Source organism: Balaenoptera ricei, chromosome 11 (genome assembly GCF_028023285.1).
Source record: "Balaenoptera ricei isolate mBalRic1 chromosome 11, mBalRic1.hap2, whole genome shotgun sequence".
Lineage (NCBI taxonomy): Eukaryota > Metazoa > Chordata > Mammalia > Artiodactyla > Balaenopteridae > Balaenoptera > Balaenoptera ricei.
In genome coordinates, this window is record NC_082649.1 from 66,821,858 (window position 1) to 66,842,059 (window position 20,202).

A 20,202-nucleotide genomic window follows, 5' to 3' on the forward strand; every position below is an offset into this window, starting at 1 on the left:
CATGGTCACAGGGAGCCACTACTGATGATGGGAAGTGTCACACCCTCGGGTACGTTGGAACAGAAAATACTTTCATCACCAGACTGAGTTACTCAACTCTCCACCAAGACCTCCTGCCACTTTTGCACCATGAAAACATAAGAAGAGCACGGGCAGGGGTGGGGAACGGGCAGGCCATCAGCACCACAGCCCCAGATGCCTGGCTGGGTATGTTAGAGCCATAATCTCTTGTCAAAAGCAACTCTTGGGCCCTTATCCCAGTTTTCCATCAGCACCAGGATTCTGCTTCATTTTGGACCCTCTTCAATTTTTTAGCAGCTCTGGATTGAAGCAACTTAAGTATCCTATCATGAGTGGCGGGTGGGCGAGGGGGAGGCGCACGCCAGTGGTGGTGGTTTAAGTGCTAGAGAATGAGGCAGGAGGTGAGAAGGTTGCTGCTCCTGGGACTTTGAACTTGGACTTTTGCCACCACCTTTTCACACATAAAATCCCCGTGGTTGCTAATAGTTAACAAATAATTCTGGGGTGGATGCACCCAGAAAGTCCTTAAAGTGAAGCGCTGTGGCCAGCCATGCTTCTCCATCTCAACACTCTATCATGGTCCTTTGTTTAGGAAAGCCAGGGGCTCGCAGCAAGTCACCCTGGTCACAAGAGGACACTAGTCCTCGTTCAGACAGACTCTCCACCCAAGACACAGCTTCAGGAACAAAGAGGCGGTCCATCTTTTGCCTATCCTGCTGTTCACAGTGCAGGGGTAAGAAACAGAACCAACCAGGTTCCCGCCCAGTGTCTCTCACCTGTTCAAGGCTCAGAGTCCTCCTCTGTTTGACTTGTAAAGCAGAACCCTTTTGCCTCCAAAAATGTAAGCCTAAACCCCAAAATGCAGAACAGGTGAGGAAAAGAGAAAGCTCAGAGCCACCTGCTTGCTGCTGCTGGGAGGCGGAGCCCAGGATGAAATTCCCTGACACTGAATCCAACGTCCTGACTGCTCCCTGCATGGTGGGCCCCTTGGGCCGATGCAAGGACATGCCTGGGAACAGTGCTTAGATGTGGCAGGGGAAGAAGCAGGGGCCAGCATGCCGAGGACCCCAAGCTCCCTGGACTCACCCGGCCTCCTCCAGGCTGATGCTTGATGTTTTCCGTGGAGCCAACCTTGGAACGGACATTCTTCAGATCAGGGGCAGAAGCATTGGTAGCCACGCGGCCCAGCCTTGGGGCAGAGGAGCTGGGCTTGGCTGACGTGAGCTTCTTGTCCACGGAAGGAGTCCCAGAGGGCCGGGGAGGCGTGGCTGTGGGCTTCACGCGGCTGGGAGTCACCCCTGCTGGGGGTGCCGCCCCAGGGACGGCGGCGCTTTTCTTCACGGAACTGGTGGAGGTGCTCTTTGGGCGACTCACGTCAGCTGCAAAGGTGGGAGTGAGAGATAACAGGTGTGCAGGGGAGAAAGCAAAGGGAGCCTTAAAGCCATGGAAGAGGTGGGGGTTTAAATCTGGGATCCATGAAGCGGGGGATGGGGTCTTACCTGGTGCAGACTTCGTAGCCATCTTCTTGATGTCTGCAGGTTTCCCCTCAGTCTTGACTGCTGCACAAACGTATACTTTTTAACATCACGTTTAACAAAATAACCTACTGAATGGCTCATCCAAAACTGAGATTCATGCATTCATTCAACAATTACTAACCTGTTTGAGCCAGGGGCTGTGCTAGTATCTGAGAACAAACTAGTAAATCAGACAGCCAAGTAAAGACCACGCCCTGATGGAGCGTCCAAGGCCAAGCACTGTGTCTTACTCTTTTCTACAGTCTTGACAATGCCTTCCTTCTACGTGGCCTTTCTTTGAATGGCCTATTTCTTATCATCAAAGTCCATGAACACAACGTGCTGGGTGCTGTGGAGTTACTAAGAAAGGAATAGTAAATTCTACCTTGGAATTCATGAGAATCCCCTTCACTCAGGATTTTTCTGGATGCACATATCTACTAACCTCACATGGGGATCGAGACTACCACTTTTCAATGGACCTCATTAAGGGCTGGTGCACAAGCAGGTCTGCACAGCTGTCTGTGATGCTGGCTGGCGCTATGGCTGGGGCAAAAAGCCAAGGCCCCACCCTCCTCCCCACTGGTTCCCATGGGAGGGAAGCGCAGTACTCACCAGTGGGCCTCTTGGGTAGGGGTGTAGAGGGGCTCCTACTGCTTGGCCCAGCTGAGGCAAGAGTGGCAGCTGCTGTGGCTTTTGAAACAGTCTGGGTGCTCTTGGAGCCAGGCCTACCGGCCAGGGCAGAAGCCAGCTTGGATGGTGAGGCTGGCTTGGATGGTGAGGCCCGCTTCTCAGGAATCTTTGCCTCTGCAACAGGCTGCTAATAGGAAAGTGGGAATAAGAGCTGCAGGTCAGCAATAGGCCGAGGAATTCATGCCAAAGGATGGTTCCATATACGCTTATGCCAGAAAGCAGGGGTACTGTGGGTTTGGCACCCACTGATAGGAAATGTATGTGGCTATACGATCAAAGTCCACACAACATGGGAAATGGCCACGTAGGGTGCCATGTAATCGGGGATCAGGAAACAGGGAGTCAAACCACCTCAATCCAACCTGAACCAGTGAGAATGAACAGCCCTGAAAATATACCACACCACAAACTACGTCTGCCTCAGGATCCACTGCATTAAATACTTATGTATTTAAGGTATTAATATTTGACCAGAGATCAGACAAATACATAAACAAAACAAAAAATTTAAAATGTTCAGTCAAATTCAGCCATTCTTTTTTTTTTTTGAGGAGAGAGTTTAATTATTATTATTATTTTTTTTTTTTATTTATGGCTGTGTTGGGTCTTCGTTTCTGTGCGAGGGCTTTCTCCAGTTGCAGAGAGCGGGGGCCACTCTTCATCGCGGTGCGCAGGCCTCTCACTGCCGCGGCCTCTCTTGTTGCGGAGCACAGGCTCCAGACGCGCAGGCTCAGTGGTTGTGGCTCACGGGCCCAGTTGCTCCGCGACATGTGGGATCCTCCCAGACCAGGGTTCGAACCCGTGTCCCCTGCATTGGCAGGCGGATTCTCAACCACTGCGCCACCAAGGAAGCCCAAATTCAGCCATTCTTTTGGCTAAGATGCACCCAGTGAATTCTGAACAGGATGCAGCTGTAGCTGGAAACTGCATTGGCCAAATCAGTCAGGTCTAAGCTCCAGCCCCAGGCAGGCCCCCAACTCACAGTGTGATCTTGGGCAAATCACTGAGCCTCTCTGGGCTTTATTTCCTCATCTGGACAAAGGAGGCTGGAACAAAGGATCGCTACGGACCAGCTTTGATAATAAGTGACGTTAGGGACGGGAGGATGAGGATTCTGTAAGAGCACAGGGACAATGAGAAGGGGCAGTGGAGGGTGCAGGCCTGACCAACAGAGGGAATGAGCAGGCCGATGCCACAGCTCTGACTGAAAGCAAAAGGGAAAAGCCTCTCAAGTGCAGACACAGGCCATCTGGGTCACTCTAGCTCCTCTTCCATGGAGGCTGGGCATGCAGTCACTATCAAGGAAGGGAAGGAATCAATACAGCCTGGTTTCTACAGGAATAGGCAATGAACAGACTGTTTTGATAAGCAAATATACCATGTTACTCAAGACAGTAAGCCAAACCACAGACAAAGGGGATCCAGCTCTTGTACTCCAAGAGAAATGGCCACACAGAGGGTAATATGTTGGTGGAGACAAGCAGGATATTGCTTAAATGGAAAATCAGCTAAGGAGGATCTCAGAAATTAAGGGCTGGCAGCCATTTAAATAAAATCTAACCCTGCAAATGCAGGGTAATGACCATTCCTACAAATGAAGGGCCCAAGCATGGTGTAAAGAACCCTAAGGTTGGAACCAGGGGAAGGTCCAGCTACCAGCTCTGTCTCGAGCATGACATGGGAGTCTGTGCAGAGGGACTCCTGCTCTGTTTGCTCTAAAATGTAAAGATTAAACCAGATGCTCTCTGGGGTCTCCTTCAAATTTTCAATACTGTGAGTCAGAATAATCGGGTGGGGTCTTATATTTTGCTAGTAAGAGTAATAATAATAAAATAAGTTAGAAAAAAGTTGCTTGAGATAGAAATCTCTAAAGGACGTGATGTTCTTTAGACGTCAGGCTTTTGGCCTCAGCAGGCTGCAGAACCAGCCTGCTCTCAGAGTTGGAGTCACTCTCCTGTTTTCTCAATTATATTTTCTCCTCTGCCAGAATCACAGATCTTGTTTTTTCTGAATAGTTTTTTCCCCTTTGTTTGCTCCTATAAATCTTTCTACCAAATAAGGAAAAAAACAAATTTCATTAGGCTTTAGTTTTTATCCATCTCTCAAAATGTTTCCATCTGTTTCTTATCTAAAAGATAAACAACAGTAATCATTATGAGGCACATCACCTCTTCAGGTCAGCAGTATCTCAAGATGCTGTCTAACAGCTGCATGGCAAAAAGACAGGAAACAAGAGTGTTGATAGAGGCCCTGCGCACCAGCGTTGGAGTTAGACCCAAGTTCAAATACGGGCTCTGCCGCTTATTAGCACTGGACTACAGAAAGGTTATTTAACTGAGCTCTGAAATGAGGATACTAAGATCCACATTATGGGTTGTTGAGAGAGAGAATTAAAAGAGTTAATGTCTATAAAGAAACCACTACAGTATGCTTCATTTTTGTTATTATTACAGAGTGAACTTCACTAGACAGCACCCCCTCCTTCCCATGGCCTCCTCTGTCTCCCCCAGGATTTGCTGCTAAGAAAGTGTCAGGGAGGAGCTGCTGTCACGGCTCCAGCCACCTTCCCTCCGCCCTCTTATTCAAATAAATTGTTTTCTAAACATCAAGAAAAGCAGTGTCAACTGGGTAAATGAGGATCAGAAAGCTTCATGAGATTTTATAATTCCTAGTCTATATTAGGATTTCTCAGTTTCTTGGCCAGGGTTTCAACCTAGCCTACAATTCCTAGGTTCCACCAGTTTTCTTTACAAGATTAAATGAAAACACTGACATTTTAACATGGTAAACTATTCCTCATCATGATTTTAAAGAGTAATATCAGGCTCACCTAAAGACCCTCCTCAAAGAAAACAAGATGTTAGAAAAGGCAGTCACAGATTCTACCCACCCTCTCCTCCAAGAACAATCCTGTGAAGCTACTGCTGTTCCAAACTGACCAGTTTCTAAGCAATAATGTGTGGGTGACCCGGAAAACTGAAAAACTGCAGAAGGAGCCCGGTGAGAGGTAGCCTAATACCAAAAGCAAAGTAAGTTACCACCTGATGCTGGAATCCGCTGGAAGATAAGCTGGAAGAGCTAATCACTAATCAACTAATGGAGGAAATTCACTTCTGCAGGATGATTAAGAAGAAAGACAAAGAATTGAATTTGACTAGGAATTTGATGGCGGAATTACACCAAAAATGAGTATATGATTGGCATGTGGACTGGGGAAAGTGGTTAACCAGTATGTAAATAGACAAAGAGTGAGGAGGAGCTGGGAGAAAGGAGGAGCCAGAGCAGAGGCAAGAGTGCCTCCAGCCAGGGCAGAAAAGGCACAAAGGAAAACAGGCCATCGAATTTCATGGCTGCATCAAGAGCTCCCAAAATGATCTGAGTTACCCTTCCCCCTTTGCCCTTTCCTTTCCCCGTCCACCAGCCTGCTTCCATATCTGGAAGCAACAGAGCCTGACTACCTGACGCTCGGAGGGGAAAACTTTTCCCTGGCACGGTGCTCAGGTGACTACTTACCTTGGGCTTCCCGTCTTTTGAAGGTAAGGTGGAAGGCCTGGCAGTGGCAGCAGCTGGGCGTTTGGGTGGGGCAGCCGGTGCTGAGCCTGAAGCAAGGCTCATGGGTTTTTTATTCAACCCACCAAAGGTGGTGGGAGCTGGCTGCTTAGGGAGAGAAGTGGGCTGTGTTTTGGCTTTCGATGTTGAAGTCTTTGCAGGTTGAGTGGTGGCCAAAGGCTTTAAGTTGATTTGTTGTTTTTTTTTAAAGGCCAACATCAAACACACAGACAGAATAAAAACAAATTAAAAAAAAAAGTATAAATTGCACAATTCAAAGTAAAATTATAAGCAATGAGGATAGATGCAACTGAAAATTTGCACTCCTTTCTTCTGAGCTCAGTAAATAGTGGAAAGACATCAGGATGCAGATAAAGAAAACTGGGAATTGTTTCTTAATGACAGTGTCACAAATTCCAGCAGTTTGGCACCTGAAGATTTAAATTCAGTAATAACTTTAAACAATTAACTAACTTTTGAAGCCTGCAATAATTCTGTGAAGAAAGTCACCAGCAGGTGATTAGGCTATTTATTATCTGCACCTCTATGAGGCAATATCAACATCCTGTTTTAAGCCCACACTAAAATGTGGCATTTGTACTTTGCAATAAGTACCAATAAATGTCTGGAGCTATGATCCACCTTAAAAATCTGTGCTCCTTTTTCATTAACAGAGACTTCAGAATGGATTTCTGAATAATTCTGTAATTCCCTTTATTATTGTTGTTAAGGGAAGCAGAAACAACATCTACAGAACAGATATTCAAGATAATACGGTCAAAAGCAAAGATTTAAAGGATTGAGTTAGGCCACCATGGTAAAATGGGAATATAAAATATTTTCTAAGCATGTCCAAACTTGAGGAAGGACTCATAATAGCTCAGAAAAAAGAAATTTCATTTGCATGATTCAAGCAATAATAAGCAGAAGATAGTTTTAAAAAAGTACAGCAGAAGACAACCCACCATTCTGGCACCTACCTTTGTTTTCTTCTCTGGGCTTGGTGGGAGCTCCTTGTTTGGAGGGGCGGTGATGTCATTTCCGGTCACACTTCCAGTAAGCCGTCCTTCTTCTAGTTTGGCTATTCCTAAAGGGGGAAAAGTTATGCTAAGCAAATGTTTTTCACACCCATTGAGAAAATGCAAGTCTTTGCAGAGACACACCACTAACTAGCACTCCATTCTGAGAAAATCCAGAGCTATGCTGCTGAAAGTAGACAAGACTCCCAAGTCCCCCTCACTGTGACAAAGGACAGTTTTAGACTCCAGAGATTCAAGCAGCCTGTCCCTGTGGAGAAGCAACTTAACTAGGATTTGCACGAATGATCAGTGGAAGGAAATGGCCCTTGAAGTTTGGTTTCCCTTCCCTGGAGACCGGCAAAGGGGTTCTGTCACCCAACCACTAACTCCCAGAGCACATAGGGGACAAAAACCACTTCTACTAGAGTTTATCTCTTGGAATAAAGGTTGCTGAGAGATGGGATAAGAGCCAGAAGATCATCCAATGTCCTCCCCTTCCTTCCTTTCCCTGTAAAGCACCACTTTATGGAGGATGAGAGATGAACTTGATCTGGTTCTAGCAGTGACCCAGATTTCCAACAAGGCGAGGAGACCCATGAAATCAGATCCAGGGCCAGAAATAAAGTCTACAGCCTAAGGCTACGCCCAGCAGCACCACTGGGAGGTGACTCCAGATTTCAGTAGGGCTGTACCAGAAAGCACTAAAATACCATGAAATTTATAACCTGGGTGTGGGGAACAACTTTCTAACTGGCACAAAATCTAGAAGTCACAAAAGATAAGTTGGACTACAGAAAAATAAAAAGTTTCCACGTGCCCCAAAAAACAATACGAAAAGTCAAAAGGCAAATGATAAACAGGAAAAAAGTACTGAACCTCACATCAAAGACACAGAGCTTATTACATAAACTACTCCTACAAATCAACCAACTCCTATAAAGGCCAAAAAGAAAATGAACAGGAAAAATGGCCAAAAGAATATGAACACAGTTTACAGAAAAAGAAATACAAATCACTTTTGAAAATATGAAAAGATACTATTACTAACCTAACATATTGTCAGAAAGTCCTAAGATCTCAAAGTAGCTGCTGGGATAATGTGAGGACATACACTGCTGGGAAGTGTGTGAAATGGTACAAATCAGATGCAGGGCAGTCTAGCAGTATCTCCGAAAATTACAAGTGCAGATAAATTCTAATCCAGAATTACAATTTCTGGAAATTTATCTTAGAGATATATTCATATACCTGCAAAATAGCAAATGTGTATGGTCTTTTACCAGAGCATTGTTTCTAAAAGCAAAGGACTGAACCCAGAAGTCTGTTAACTGAAAACTGGTTAAAGCAGATGGCAGAAGTATCAATATTATCTCTGAATTTGAAAAAATAAACCATGACTGATAGGGAACGATCTCTACTCTGTGAAAAGAAAAGCAAGGCACAGAACAGTAGGTATAACATGAAACCATTGTCTAGAAAAGACAATACACTTGTACATGCATTTTTTAAAAGTCTTTGGAAGAACGATGATGAAACAAAACAATGGTGACTTAATTTTGGGATGGGGTGGAGGACCAGGCACAAAACTAGGGAGAGTTAGGAGGCTTTATTTTAAAACTGCTTGTTTTGAAGTAAAGATTCAGAGGAAGTTACAAAGAAATGTACAGGGAGGTTCTGTGTACCCTTTACCCAGTCTCCCCCAGTGACACCCTGCATAACTAAAGTACACCGGGAAACTGATATTGGTACAATCCAGAGAGCTTATCAGACTTTTCCAGTTTTACATGCATTCATTTGTGTGTGTGTGTGTGTGTGTGTGTGCGCACGCACATGCAGGTGTGCAGGTATGTAAGCAGTTCTATGACATTTTATCACATGTGTAGCTTTATGTAACCACTACTGAGAATCAAAACACATTAATTGTTCCATCACCACAGAGCTCCCTCATGTTACCCTTTTTTTTTTTTTATAGCCACCCCACTCCCTCTGCCTTTCCAATCCCTTAATCTCTGGCAGCTATTAATCTGCTTGCCATCTCTAAAACATTATTTCAAGAATATTATATAAGTGGAATCACACAGTGTCCTACTTTTTGTAGCTGGCCTCTTTCACCGAGCAACACGCTTCTGAGGTGCATCCATGTTGTACATGAGAAGTCCATGGTGTGGCTGTACCACAGGTCAACCGTTCACCTACTGTAGGACATTTTGGTTGTTTCTGGCTGTTTGCCATTATAAGTAAAGCTGCTACGAATATTTATTACAGGATTTTGAATAAAATAGTTTCATTGTTACTAAATGGAAATGCAGTTAATTGTTTCTTACATGTTGATAGTGTATCCTGTGACACTGATAAACTCACTAATTAGTTCTAGGGGTTGTGAGGGTAGATTTCTTGGAATTTTCTACATAAACAATCATGTCATCTACAAATACAGCCAGATTTTTTTCTTCCTTTCCAATCTATATGCCTTTTATTTCCTTCTCTTGCTTTACTGTGCTAACCAGAACCTCTAGTACTATGTTAAATAAGAGTGATGACAGCAAGTATCCTTGCCTTGTTCCCAACTTTAGGGTGAAAACATGTAGTCTTTCACTATTAACTATGATGTCAGCTGTAGGTTTTTTGTAGATGTTCTTCATCAAGTTGAGGAAGTTCTCCCTCTATTCTTTGATGAGAGTTTATCATAAACGGGTGTTGGATTTTGTTGAATGAATTTTACGTGTTTATGATTTTTCTTCTTTAGACTTTTGATATGGATTACAGTGATTGGTTTTTGATTATTGAACCAGCCTTGCATACCTGGAATAAATTCCACTTGGCTGTTGTGTATAATCATCTTAATATACTGCTGGGTGTGATTTGTTAGTACTTTGTTAAAAATTTTTGCATCTAAGTTCATGGGAGATATCAGTCTGTAGTTTGTTTGGTACTGTCTTTGCCTGATTTTGGTTATCAGGATAATACAGACATCATATAATGAGTTAGGAAGTGTTCCTTCCTCTTACATTTTCTGGCAAAGAATGTGTAAAACTGGTGTTAATTATTCTTTAAATGTATGGTAAAATTCTCCACTGAAACCATCAGAAGCTTTTTAATTAAAAATTCAATTTCCTGGGCATATACCCAGACAAAACTATAATTTGAAAAGATATATGCACCCCTATGTTCATAGCAGCACTATTTACAATAGCCAAGACATGGAAACAACCTATATGTCCATCAACAGATGAATGGATAAAGAAGATGTGGTGTGTATATATACAACAGAATATTACTGAGCCATAAAAAAGAATGAAATAATGCCATTTGCAGCAACATGGATGGACCTAGAGATGATCATACTAAGTGAAGTCAGTCAGAAAGAGAACGACAAATATCATGATATCACTTATATGTGAAATCTAAAATATGACCCAAATGAACATATCTACAAAATATAAACAGACTCACAAACACAGAGAACAGACCTGTGATGGCCAAAGGGGAGGGAAGGATTGGGAATTTGGGATTAGCAGATGCAAACTCATATATTTGGGATGAATAAACAAGGCCCTACTGTATAGCACAGGGAACTACATTCAATATCCTATGATAAACCATAATGGAAAAGAATATTAAAAAAAGAATATATGTATATATGTATAATGGAATCACTTTGCTGTAGAGCAGAAATTAAAACAACATTGTAAGTCAACTATACTTCAATAAAATAAAAAATTTCAGTTTCATTAATGGCTCTTCAGGTTACCTATTTCATCGTGGTTGAGTTATGGTAATTTGTGGGGTTTAAGGAATTGGTACGTTTCTTCGACGTTATTGAATTTATGAGGGTAAAGGTGCTCCTAGTATTCCCCTATTATACTTTTAATGTCTGTAGTGATACCCCGTGTTCCTGTTATTGGTTGGCTGTGTCTCTTTTTCACCTTTGTCAGTTTTGTTAAAAGTTTATCAGCTGTGTTGGTTTTAAGAACCAGCTTTTGGTTTAATAAATTTTCTTTTCTGTTTTATTGTTTATAATTTCACTGATCTCTGCCTGTTTTGGATTTATTTCGTTCTTTTTTTAGTTTCAGAGTATTGATTTGAGACCTTTTCTCTTTTCTAATGTAAGCACTTAGTGCCACAAATTCCCCTCTCAGTACTGCTATAGCTGCATTCGACAAATTTTGACACGTTCCTTTTTCTTTTTCTTTTTCTTTGGCTGTGCCACAAGGCTTGTGGGATCATCCCCCAACCAGGGATGGAACCCCGGCCCTGGCAGTGAAATCGCCGAGTCCTAACCACTGTACCGCCAGGGAACTCCTGATATGTTCATTTTCATTCAGTTCATTGTATTTTTAAAATGTCCTCTGAAAACTTCCTCTCTGACCCATGGATTATTTAGAAGTATACTGTTTAATTTCCAAGTGATTGAAGATTTTCCTGTGGTCTTTCTATTATTGGTTTCTCATTTGTTCCATTATGGTCAGACAATATATTCTGCATGATTTCAATCGTTTAAATGTATTGAAGTTTGTTTTATGACCCAGGATCCATCTTGATGCATGTTCCACGGGCACTTGAAAAGAATCTACAAACAATAAATGCTGGAGAGGGTGTGGAGAAGAGGGAACCCTCTTGCACTGTTGGTAGGAATGTAAATTGATACAGCCACTATGGAGAACAGTATGGACATTCATTAAAAAACTAAAAATAGAATTACCATATGACCCAGCAAGCCCACTACGGGGCATATACCCTGAAAAAACCATAATTCAAAAAGACACATGGGGCTTCCCTGGTGGCGCAGTGGTTAAGAATCCGCCTGCCAATGCAGGGGACATGGGTTCGAGCCCTGGTCCGAGAAGATCCCACATGTCACGGAGCAACTAAGCCCGTGCACCACAACTACTGAGCCTGTGCTCTAGAGCCCACGAGCCACAACTACTGAGCCTGCATGCAACAACTACTGAAGCCCACGCACCTAGAGCCGGTGCTCTGCAACAAGAGAAGCCACCTCAGTGAGAAGCCCGCACACCGCAACGAAGAGTAGCCCCCGCTCCCCACAACTAGAGAAAAGCCTGCGCACAGCAACGAAGATCCAACGCAGCCAAAAAAAAAAAAAAAAAAAAAGACACATGTACCCAAATGTTCACTGCAGCTCTATTCATAACAGCCAGGACATGGAAGCATCCTAAATGTCCACTGACAGATGAATGGATAAAGATGATGTGGTACATACATCACACACTGTGGTACATATATACCACATCCATATATGGCTGGAATATTACTCAGCCATAAAAAGGAATGAAATTCGGTCATTTGTAGAGATGTGGATGGACCTAGAGTTGGTCATACAGAGTGAGGTAAGTCAGAAAGAGAAAAACAAATATTGTATATTACCGCATATATGTGGTATCTAGAAAAATGGTACAGATGAACGTATTTGCTGGGCAGGAATAGAGAACGGGAGGGTGGGATGAACTGGGAGATTAGGATGGACATATATACACTACCATGTGTAAAATAAATAGCTAGTGGGAACCTGCTGTATAGCACAGGAAGCTCAGCTCGGTGCTCTATGATGACCTGGATGAGTCGGAAGGGTGGGGCGGGGGGGGGGGGTTGGGAGAGAGGTCCAAAAGGGAGGGGATATATGTATACATATAGCTGATTCACTTTGTTGTACAGCAGAAACTAACACAACATTGTAAAGCAATTATACTCCAATAAAAAAAAAAGAATATTCTGCTGTTGTTAGGTGGAATTTCTATAAATGTCAATTGGATGCTGTTGTTTGATATTACTGTTAAATTCTTCTTTACCTTTACTAATATTCTGTCCAGTAGTTCTATCAATTGCTTAGAGTGGGATGTAGAAGTCCCCAACTACAACTGTGGATTTGTCTACTTCTCCTTTCAGCTCTACCAGTTTTTGTTCATTGTATTTTGTGTGTGTGTGTGTGTGTGTGTGTGTGTGTGTGTGTGTGTGTGTGTGTGCGCTGCGTTGGGTCTTTGTTGCGGTGCACGGGCTTCTCATTGTGGTGGCTTCTCTTGTTGTGGAGCATGGGCTCTAGGGTGCATGGGCTTCAGTAGTTGCAGCAGGCAGGCTCAGCAGTTGTGGCTCACAGACTCTAGAGTGCAGGCTCAGTAGCTGTGGTGCAGGGGCTTAGTTGCTCCACGGCATGTGGGATCTTCCAGGACCAGGGCTCGAACCCATGTCCCCTGCATTGGCAGGCAGATTCTTAACCACTGTGCCACCAGGGAAGCCCATAACTTCTATTTCTTTGCTGAGATTTTCTAGTTCCATTTGTTTCAAGAGAATTCATAACTTCTTCTTGAAACAGTTTTATTTATTTATTTATTTATTTATTTATTTATTTAAAAAGGAGCACTATTTTTTTTAAATTATTTATTTATTTATTTATTTATTTATTTATTTTTGCTGTGTTGGGTCTTCGTTGCTGTGCGAGGGCTTTCTCTAGTTGCGGCAAGTGGGGGCCACTCACTATCGCGACCTCTCTGGCTGCGGAGCACAGGCTCCAGATGCGCAGGCTCAGTAGTTGTGGCTCACGGGCCTAGCTGCTCCGCGGCATGTGGGATCTTCCCAGACCAGGGCTCGAACCCATGTCCCCTGCATTGGCAGGCAGATTCTCAACCACTGCACCACCTGGGAAGCCCTTGAAACAGTTTTATGATGGATTTTAAAAAGGGCTTTTAAAATCCTTTTTGTATATTAGCAGGTAATCACTGTTTAAATTTAGTGTGCAGGTAGTTTCAATAACAATTTAGTTCCCAGGGCCCTTGTAATGCAATACAGGCCTGCTGTGTTCTTCTGGTTCCATGAGGCTGTCACTCAATCCCTGCTGGTATTGCCTGCAAGGGCTCAAGGCACTTCCCTGGGACAGATGGTTTCACTGGGTGGGGGATGAGTGATGCTGGACCCACGGAATGAAGACTTTCTCCTGGCCTGTTTTCTGGCTGCCTGATGCTGGCGGACTTCCTGTTTTGATGCCACTGGGAGCAGGAAGCACCTAACTGGCCTCATGATGGAGGAAAGAGTGTAGCAGGAAACCTACCTACCTTTCCTTCTGCTACTGGGTAGAAGGCTGGTGCCGCTGGTGCTGTCACCTAGTGGGGACAGGGGATGAGCTTCCCTGCCACTGTGGGTGGATCAGGCCTGCAACTGCTGCCAGGTGTGAAGTGCACAACAGGTAGGCCCTGAGGACCTCTGCTGACACTGTACCTGCAAGAGGTATCCACCACCACTGCTGGATATGGGGATGGAAATAGGGCTTCCCCGTTCCTGGTCTTTGGTCAAAAGAGAACAGATTTTTCTCTCTTTCTTTTTGCCTTTTCTTCTTCTTTTATCTATGCTTGTTGGTGATTCCAGGTTGTAGACACTCTCCAGTGCCCAGACCAGGACACATGGGAGATTAAAAAGAAAAGCCAGGGAACTCACTGCACTGTCCTTCCTCAAGTCCTGAGCCCTACCCAGCCTGCCCTCTCCCTTCTACCTTTCAGATTCCTTTTCTGATTATCTGGCACATTCTTTCCAGAGTATTTAGCTGTATTTAGAAGAGAGGAACAGGAAAAAGTGAATCAACGTCACCTTCTCTTGGAAGGAGATTTTCTAATGTATAGCATTTTGTACTTTTTGATGCTTGAAACCATATGCATTTCTAGTTGAAAACGGAATTTTTTTAGTTTTAAAAATATGAAGAAAGAAAACCACCCCCACCATGCAAGGTATTGGTAACACCTCTGTTCTAGAGCAAGCTGAAAGAATATCTCACCAAATGTCTGACTTGTTGCCACTGGCCACTGGCTTCAGACCACCATGAACATTTTTCAATAAGCACAGGATTTTTCAGCAAACAACATGAACACTTCATGAAGTCTCACTGCTTATGATATAAACATGCAACATCTCAACCTGCACAAGTAAGTGTCACCCAGTGAAAAACGCCTGACCGCCACATAAGCAGAAACCACAGTCTTCCTCCCAGATGGTGCTTCTCACCATGACCCTCCTCCTTTGCTTCCGGGGTATATACCAGCCAACTGCTAGAGACCCCCACCCAAATGTCCCTACAGTTCCACAGAAGAATGTTCAAAAAGAACACAAAACTGCTCTACAAAACTGCTCCCTTCTGTTGCATCTTTCCATTATTTGTACTACTACTTGCTGGAAAACCCAGGCTCAAAATCACAGCATAATTTTCAACTCCTCTCTCTCTCTCCCTCTCCCTCTCCCTCTCCTTCTCCCTCCCCCTCTCCCTCCCCTTCCCCCCACCCCTCACCTTCCACACCCAGTTTTCAAGTCCAGTTGATTTCGCCTCTGGTATACTTCCCCTATCACGTCCTCAGTAGTTCACCTTTTACTATTAAATGAATCCAATTGTCATCATGGGAGTTTTTGCCTTCAATCCTCTGTCTTCCAGTTTATCTTTTCTACTGAGAGCAGGTGACTCTTCTCAAAGCCAAATTTGGGCCACTTTATTTATTGTCATAGGCAGTCAGGACAGTTTTTTGAAAATGGGAGTAAGGTTTAAACAACTCAGGCAACAACTAAGCTTGGGTTCCAAACAACTTTCTAGATTTGTTATCCCATTATTTCTGGCCACAGATGTACAGATGGCTTTGGCATATTTGCTCAACCCACATCCTTCTCCAGAGGAGCCCCAGATGAAGTGGGCAGCTCAAAATGGCCAAGACTGGTGAAGAAGGCTTTGGTACCTGGCACACAGGTGACTGGACCAAGCTGAGACAACAAGATATATTTATTCATTCTTTCCCTATAAGAAAGAAAATATGAAAACTATAGCCAAGCAACCTTGGGTTCCTGAGATACAAAGTAGGGCACAGAACCCAAAACCATGGCAACCAATGTCCTGTGCAGACCAGAGACACAAACGAAGCAAAAAGTAAGAGACGGCAGAGAACAGTTTCCAAAAGGGAAGAGAATGGAACACATGTTTAGGGCAAAGCAGAGGTCCTAAGAGAGACACACAATGGCTGTAGCTGGGCTATACTTCCTGCAATAGGATTCTATGAGATTGTCAACAAATAGCTTTTTACAAATTTGAGTTCCTATGAGTGTGTTTCTGTTCTTTGAAACTAAATAATCACTAAGAGAAGCCCCACAAATACTCGTCATTGTTCTTTTACCTAATGTGAGCTGTCTGAGCTTCATACCTTTGCCTGGAAGGCTTTCCCTCCACGTTGTTAGGCTTCCAAGGCCACCTCCTCCCGAAAGTTTTCATGATTCACAATCCTCTCATACAACCCCCACCCCCCGACCCCTGCCACCCCAACTAGATCACAAGTCGCTCGAGGATAAGGACAATATCCAGGGCCTAGGTAGTGGCATATGATAGGTATGGTGAACAATGAATCCTTATATAGCTTTATCTACATAGAGTTTAGCAGTCAGCATTCAAACATTTTTTAGGTGAACAGATCAGTGAGGTTTGTCAGTCATCTGACATTTTTTTCCTACCAGCGTGAAATTCTCTTAGTGTGAACTAGGACAAACTTGTTCTGAAATAAACAAAAATCTTCACTCATTACCACTTAGAAGGTATACGGCACTGAATTGGGCACCTGGGGATCAAGCAAAAAAAGATGAGACAATCCTATCCAGGAGGACCTTACAGTTCTGCTACAGTTAGAAGGAAGTGACAGCATAGAACACCTGAGTCTTATCATCTTGGAGTCATAAGAAATCAGAGGAAATATGACGCTTTTTTGCCCACCTCTATTTAAAAAACAAACAAAAAAAACACACGCCACACACCTGCCGGTCTTCAAGGGTCCTTTCCACTTACCCTTACCCCTAGAAAATACCACTTCTAATATTAAGAAAAAATGAGTAAAACATTTTTGTAAAAATGTACTGAGAGGTATAAATACTAGAGGAAACGGTTCCTAGGAAAAGAGGCTATTTTTATAACAAACAAAACACATATTGTAAATCTCCATTAACTAGCTTGTGAATCATGGTCCTTTGTGCACAAACTGGACTCAGAGGAAAACAAGCTTTTGTAAGACCACCAACAATAAGACCCGTGGAGGGCTGGGGGTGGGGAAGAGAAGAAAGGGCCAGGAAGAAAGACAAAGGGGCAGCCGCAAGGACCGCAACATTTAGCTGTTTATTAACCACAAGTCTTTCCACTGTCCACTTTCCCCTTCTTCCCCTTCTCCCCACAAATCCTCCTAACACACATACACAGAGAGGAAACTAGAAGCAAGACCGGGTCAAACATGAAGAACAGCAAAAGAATATTAAATAGCCAGCTTTAAAAGGCTCTTTTTCAGCTTGAACAAAAGTAAAACGTTCTCAAAAGCAAAACGGAAAACAGCTTGCACCCAGACTGCGCTACTTAATGAGAGGAGGTTAGTGCTGATAAAGCCATTGTGAATCCACACAGTGACAGATTTTCAAGCAAGGAAATCAATCAGTTGTGATTGGATGATTTAGGGCTCGGGAATCATCTGGTTCAAACCAACAGGGAGCTGAGGGGTGGGAGGATGGGGGGGGTGGGCAGGGTGACATGAGGTCAAGTGAGGGGCTCTATGTCTTATGCCCACCCCTCTCTGACGGGATTCGGCCCACGCCCTCAGCCCACACCATCTGTCACACCAGCAGACGTGCAGGCTGACCCAGCTAGAGTCACTTTGTGCACTCTCTCGCTTCACTCTCCTCAACCTTCCGATGCAAGGGAATTCAGCCTTCCCTGGGCAGTCACAGACTCCAAGCAGGAACGAGCCGCCTAACGCTCCTGCCGGTAATCTGTCACTTTGGTTCCTTCCTTGCTGTCTGCTTGTTCCCCATGGAGACAAAATTTAGAAACATACCATCACGTGGGGTCTCTTCACACAGGAACGATGGAGTGCTCTGGGTTGTGGTGACCTCAATTTCCTTCTTCCCTGCCAGAACTGTCTGTCCTGGCCGTTTCTCACCTCCCCGGCAGACTCGGAAGCATGAATCCGCTCTAGTTTCACTAGTATCTTCTTGTCCTTTTTCCTTGCTGCTCACTTCAGGAATCTGCTCCAGCTTACCATGGAGATAGAACCCAGCAGTGCCCAGTTCCCTCTTCCCGGAGCTGCTGCTGCTGCTGTTGTTCTTGAAGTGGGTCAATTCTTCTCTCCTCTTGGCCACTGGTTCCTCGCAGTTGAAAGGAGGTATCTCTTCAGTAGACAGAATGGGCCATTCTCCAGGGTTCAATTTGTGGCTGGCTGTCTGTTCCTCAGCCACTGTCATGGAGCGCCTAATGGCAGGAGCCCCCAGTTTTCTGGGTGTGGGACTCAGCATTGGGCTACTGGTGAGGAGTAGCAGGCCAGAAGAAAGCTCTTCTTGGGTGGGAAGTTCAGGATACTTATCTGCAAGGTTGACAGCTGGGGGGACTGAGAGATGAGAGCACTCAGACAGGGCCCGGCGCATTGCCTTTTTCTGCTGGGGGGCTTGGTCAAGCAAAGCCCCCTCCTCAGTAGAACTCAATTTCTCCAACTCCTTATCATGGTTTTTGATATGAGAGCTGGCATTCAAATAGTCCGGGGTGAACTCGACCCTAGTGATTGGTGGAATGGCAGTGGGTGAGTGCTCAACAGTGGGGGCTGGGTGGGCTACAGCCACCACTAGGGAGGACTCATATTCGAGCTGCCCAGAGCTATCACTCACCACCCCAATCACCCGGCAGCCAGCAGGGATGCCACCTTGAGCCACTGACAATGGATGAAAGTTGGGGTCCCAAACACTGGTTTCCTGCTCCTTAACATACTGGGTGGGCATGTCAGCAGCCCCAGGGAAATGCAGATCTGGCTGGCTCTCTGTCTCCGGCACATTCTTCCCTGCCACCGTCCCCGGAACTATAGTGGCTTTGTTTTTGTCTGGCCCCTCTCTGGGTCCCAGATGTAATTCGGCCGTCTTCTGGTGCAATGAGTTCCCCTCCAAGGGACGGCAGCTGTCTGCAATCACATACCTGCTCGCAAGGTGACCCGAGGTGGCTTGATACTCCTTGTCCTGCGCTTCAATGCCGAGCTCTTTGTCTAGCTTCCCCTCAAAGAAGCAGAGCTTATTCTGCTCCAGGAAGCTGGCATCCTTCACAAGCCCGTCTTTCAGCTGCCCTTCCATGCTGACATTCAGCCTGATCTCATTCAGCTTGCCCTCTGTCCTCTGCCACTCAAACCCAGCTTGGCTCATTTCTTTTGTGGAATCCACCCAGCACTGTGCAGGCTGGCCCTGACAGAGCTGGCCGGGAACGGCAGTGCATGAGGCTGGCTGCCTGTGTGAGAGAGACATCGCCTCTTCCACGGCTCTCCCCGCCGCTCCTGGAGCTCTAACACCACCTATGATCACAGAGCTGGCAGTGACATCACACCAAGTCCCCAGCATTCATGACTAAACCTGTCTTTCGCCCAACACTCCTCTCTCCTCAAGCAGTTGGATGATAAATGTATTTACTAGTGTGAAAGGAACCAAGGAAGAAAGAAGGAATGAATGAAAAAGAAAGAGAAAGCAAGGAACCTGCTCCTTTCTGCACAATCGAATGCCACTGTTAAACTGAAAATGTAATTTCCTGTTAACTGGCACTGTGTTTAGATCTGCAATTTAAAACACGGGATGGTGCTAATCTGGGTACTGAGGATAGTAATGATGCCAGCTTTCACCAGTATAGACACGTGTGTACCCACACACTCGCTTATGTGACACTATGCCCACACTTCCACAGTCACCTACTCAAAAAACTGTTTTAAAAATAAGACTCATTTGCCAATCCTAAGCCATAACCCTTAAAGAACAATGACTCCAAAAAATTGCTCAAAATTTCACTTAAAAAAAAGAACCTTAATGTAATATCAAAATTGGAGGCATTCATTTCTCAGAGGAAGAGTAGGTTTGCTGTCATAACAACTTATCAAATTCACTTGAAAACTGACTTGACTGAGTCCCCAAAGCCCAGTGAGAGCTCCACCTTGTAGCTCTGCATTGTGCAAGAGTCTAATAAGTGGTTCATTTAAAGGTTTCAGTGATCAGCACTTTGGGGACATGTATCCAAGTTGTAAGACACTTGTGTGACAATACATCCTCGTACTTTTACTCCTGCTCCTGATCCCTCTTAGTTTCTTGGACAAGATGTGTCTCTCCCTCCTGCACCAGCCCTGCCTGCTCTTTCCAGCCTGATGATCACTTAGTTGCCACGGGAACACATTGCAGCAGTTCATCTTCCTCCGACCTCTAGGACTTAGGGACCTTGGCTATCTGTGGCTTGGGGTTTTAGCCGCCCACCAGAGCCCACTGCCCCCATTTAATTCAGCATAGTCCTTTGCTGCCCTGAGCTTTGAGTTTACAAACTGTACTTTCAGGATTGCGGGACCCACGAGAGAAAATTCTTGAAAAAAAAGTTACACTGAAAGGAT

The 20,202-nt window shown here is 44.6% G+C and overlaps 1 protein-coding gene across 24 annotated transcripts in view; it reads right to left on the bottom strand.

Annotated features, from left to right (window-relative positions):
- MAP4 (microtubule associated protein 4) overlaps positions 1 to 20,202 on the bottom strand; it is a 170,876-nt gene that overhangs the window by 12,396 nt on the left and 138,278 nt on the right. For 11 of the 24 annotated variants that reach the window (XM_059939495.1, XM_059939500.1, XM_059939504.1 and 8 more), the window contains 5 exons: positions 6,761 to 6,867; positions 5,745 to 5,960; positions 2,154 to 2,358; positions 1,521 to 1,580; positions 1,108 to 1,400 (listed from right to left, as the gene is read on the bottom strand). In XM_059939495.1, coding sequence (XP_059795478.1) covers positions 1,108 to 1,400; positions 1,521 to 1,580; positions 2,154 to 2,358; positions 5,745 to 5,960; positions 6,761 to 6,867 — 881 coding nt within the window. The remainder of the gene's footprint in view (positions 1 to 1,107; positions 1,401 to 1,520; positions 1,581 to 2,153; positions 2,359 to 5,744; positions 5,961 to 6,760; positions 6,868 to 20,202) is intronic. The other 13 variants (XM_059939505.1, XM_059939503.1, XM_059939497.1 and 10 more) reach the window with 4 other exon arrangements.